This window comes from Salvelinus sp. IW2-2015, linkage group LG12 (genome assembly GCF_002910315.2).
Source record: "Salvelinus sp. IW2-2015 linkage group LG12, ASM291031v2, whole genome shotgun sequence".
In the NCBI taxonomy this organism is placed as follows: Eukaryota; Metazoa; Chordata; class Actinopteri; order Salmoniformes; family Salmonidae; genus Salvelinus; species Salvelinus sp. IW2-2015.
The window spans coordinates 7,304,204-7,307,364 of record NC_036852.1 but is presented as its reverse complement, the minus strand read 5'-3'; the positions used below and the strand labels follow the sequence as shown (position 1 = coordinate 7,307,364).

General features: G+C 44.8%; 1 protein-coding gene across 1 annotated transcript in view; it reads left to right on the top strand.

The window, feature by feature from the left end:
* LOC111970971 (aryl hydrocarbon receptor) overlaps window positions 1–3,161 on the top strand; it is a 41,415-nt gene that overhangs the window by 13,240 nt on the left and 25,014 nt on the right. Inside the window, exon 5 of the mRNA XM_023997762.2 lies at window positions 958–961. Within this exon, the coding sequence (XP_023853530.1) occupies window positions 958–961 (4 nt within the window). The remainder of the gene's footprint in view (window positions 1–957; window positions 962–3,161) is intronic.

The window sequence follows — 3,161 nt, the reverse complement described above, 5'->3', positions numbered from 1 at the left end:
TACCGTGGGTAAGTTTAGGATCCTGCACGGAGGGATAATGTCTCACTGGAGGGTGACGAACAGGATTGGAGCTTAACACACGCACACACACATCACCATTACACACACTCACCAAACATACCGTACTTGTGTTCTTCAGTATTAGTGCTGAAAAAAAGACAATCCCGGAACCCACAATGTAATAAACTCTGAATCTCAGTAGAACATAAAGAAAAACAAATAATTAATAAATAAAACAAAACAAAAAAAATTGAGATAACAAAATATAGAAAAAATAGATCAATAGAGTTTGATTTTGACTGAATATGATCGCTTTGTTCATGTCTACTCGTCTTGTATATTCCTCAGATGGAAAACCCACGTACGCTCTGCCGCAGCTCAATGTCATAACGTGAGCTGATCCTTGAATAACCCAAATGACTAAAATCCGTGTAAAATCGAAGTCTGACTTGGCTCCAGTATAAGTCACACCACCATCTACAAACTGCATAGGACCCCATTAAGGTCAAAAGGAAACTGCGGTTCCATAATCTAATATGTTTTTATTTTCTCTCTCACTTGCTACATAACTGTTCTAACCTGACATGATTGTCTCAGTGGCGCGAAGCATCTCATACTCAGGGTCGAAGAGAGGAAACTATGCCATGGGTGTTATAAATATAAGATGATAATTAATTTAACTGACACTTTTCAAGCTCGACTATTACTCCTCTCTCAACCCTTCATACACACAGTTGTGAGACATTGACAACTATCGAGAATGTTCTTGGATCAGCCATTGCGCATACGTTGAATTTCATTTTGAAAAGACAGAATGCCTACTGAGTAGTTCTTTTTATCCTTTGTCTCTTCCCTTCATCCCTCACCCCCTTTCTCCACTTCTCCGTCAGCATCCCAGCACTCTGAGGCCAAAGGAGACTATTTTCTCCCAGCTACAGTAGCTAGAGAGCCTATTAGCCTGGTCAGCGTGGTGTCGTACCACTTCAGACCACGGCGGGATCAGAAGCCACTACCCACCCTCAGTAATCCGTCTTAAAGGGCCACAGGGTCGTGGGGAAAGGGCTTTCAATCTGCCCTCCAGAGGAGGAGAGCACCCAGAGAGGAATTTGCTTAGTCAGAGTAGCTCGGGGACTCCCAWAGGACTSWSTRRTCRRCWSASWRWAYYGMMMTGRMSMYMARKKCASKGYSASAGAGAYAGAGAGAGAGAGAGGGAGACAAGAGGYCAGAGTCAGAGCACATTGACGTGGCTAGAACACAGTAACATACAAGTAAATATATTGCTGTAGGGGCCTACCGGATTGTCCGTGTGCAGTTAGAAAAGCATACTCAGAGAGCTGTGAGGGATATCTGCCTGTGCTTGCTGTTAAAGCTGGCATGCAGGGCTCATGGTGCTGGTGTGGGTGTGTCATAGTGGGAGACCGTAGTATGACCCCCTCGCCCCCTCCGCTCCTCCTAGCCTCTCCATCTCACCAGTACAGATCGGGACCATGCAGAGTAGCGGGGGGCTGGTGGTTGGGGACGGGAGGGGAGGGGGAAGGGAAGAGGAAAGGAGAGTAAGATCGGGGTACTTCRCAACTCTGTGGAGGTCATTTGCGTGAGCGGTAAGCCCAGGGTCTGGCTCCATAGCATTGTTTTGGTAATCCTATTGCTATTTGAGGGTAGATTCTTGACACCATTGCACCTCGCCTTATGCCCAGCAGGATCAATGAACCAGTGCTAGGGGGAGATGGGAGGAGAGGGCCATAAGACCCACCACACCATACTGGCCTCGCATGAGAGGATACGGGCCGAGAGGAGGAGGAGAAATAGGAAAAAGGGAGAGCAGAGGAGGGGTGGAGAGAGTTAGGGAGAGGTTAGTTGAGATGAGAAGAGAAGAAGGGAGGACGAGGCCCAACTTCAACTCATCAATCAGAAGAAAGAAATGAATTCCACCATTTACCGCTCTCATAAACTTTGTGTACTATTTTTATCTCATCTTTGAATTGTTGATGTAATCACTACAGAGGACTCAGAGCGGAGGACAAAGTATCCAGTTACATTACAGTACTTTGGTGTTTTATCCCTTCCTTGCATGTTCTCTAATCTTCAATGACTTCCGTCTCCCCTCTAGGCCCCCTCAGCCTTGTACAAGCTTGTGTCCCAAATGACAGCCTATCCCCTATATAAGTGCACTGCTTTTGCCACAGCCCTATAAACCCTTGTCAAAACCAGTGTGCTAAATTGGGAATAGGGTGCCATTTAGGACGCAGTCCAAGTCTCATCTGGGGGTCATCAGTTCCCTCCTAAACATCATGTTCCTATTATATGAGGGTTATTACATACAGCATGTTGTATTGTATCTGACTCTAGTTGAAGGATAATGAACAAGTTAATTGAATCCTTTTTGCTTTTCCTCGTTTTGCTGAAGTACTGTGAACTCTAATTACATTCACCCTCGAGCATTCAGCTGTTYTAGAAAGTAAAAGAGATGCATGTGCATTAATGACAATGTTCTTTATTTTCTCCCCATTCTTGTTTTTATAAATCGGACAATATTCAACATGACATTGTTCATTAGTCCTTGCACGGTTTTTGTTGTCGTTAGAATCCGTCAGCTAGTAGGCCATGAAATCATAGGAGGCTACCGTTTGTCTCAGGGAAAAGCCATTTCTTCCTGTGAGAATGTCCTGCTTCGACATTCACTCATGTGCAACGTTATCTCAATAAGGATTGCACTGGAGACCGACTTTGAGCGGGAGACACAACCCCATCAATATTCCAGTAGGAGATTCAAGCTGTCACACAAATCAAGCTCAAAGAATTCTGCTTTAGCTGGTTTGACAGTTGCATGTCCCAGTGAATTGACACACATACAGTAGTTTCATTAGTTCGTCCTGGTCGTCGGTGCTGTAGTCTCTCGTGACACACTGTTAGCTGATCAGCGCATTCACTATTTGTTTCTGGTTCCGTGATCATTTGTAACCTAGTAGTGGCAAGTCCAGACCTTCATTACTTAAACAGAAGGTATGTTCCCCAACCAGAACCAAATCTTGCGTGCTGGCCATTTAAACGAGAGACTAGGTCATTTGTACTGCTGTAGTAGCGTTCTATTCAACTACAGCCCTTCATTACATAAACAGAAGGTCCAGTATGTTCCTAACCTGAAGGTCCAGTATGTTCCT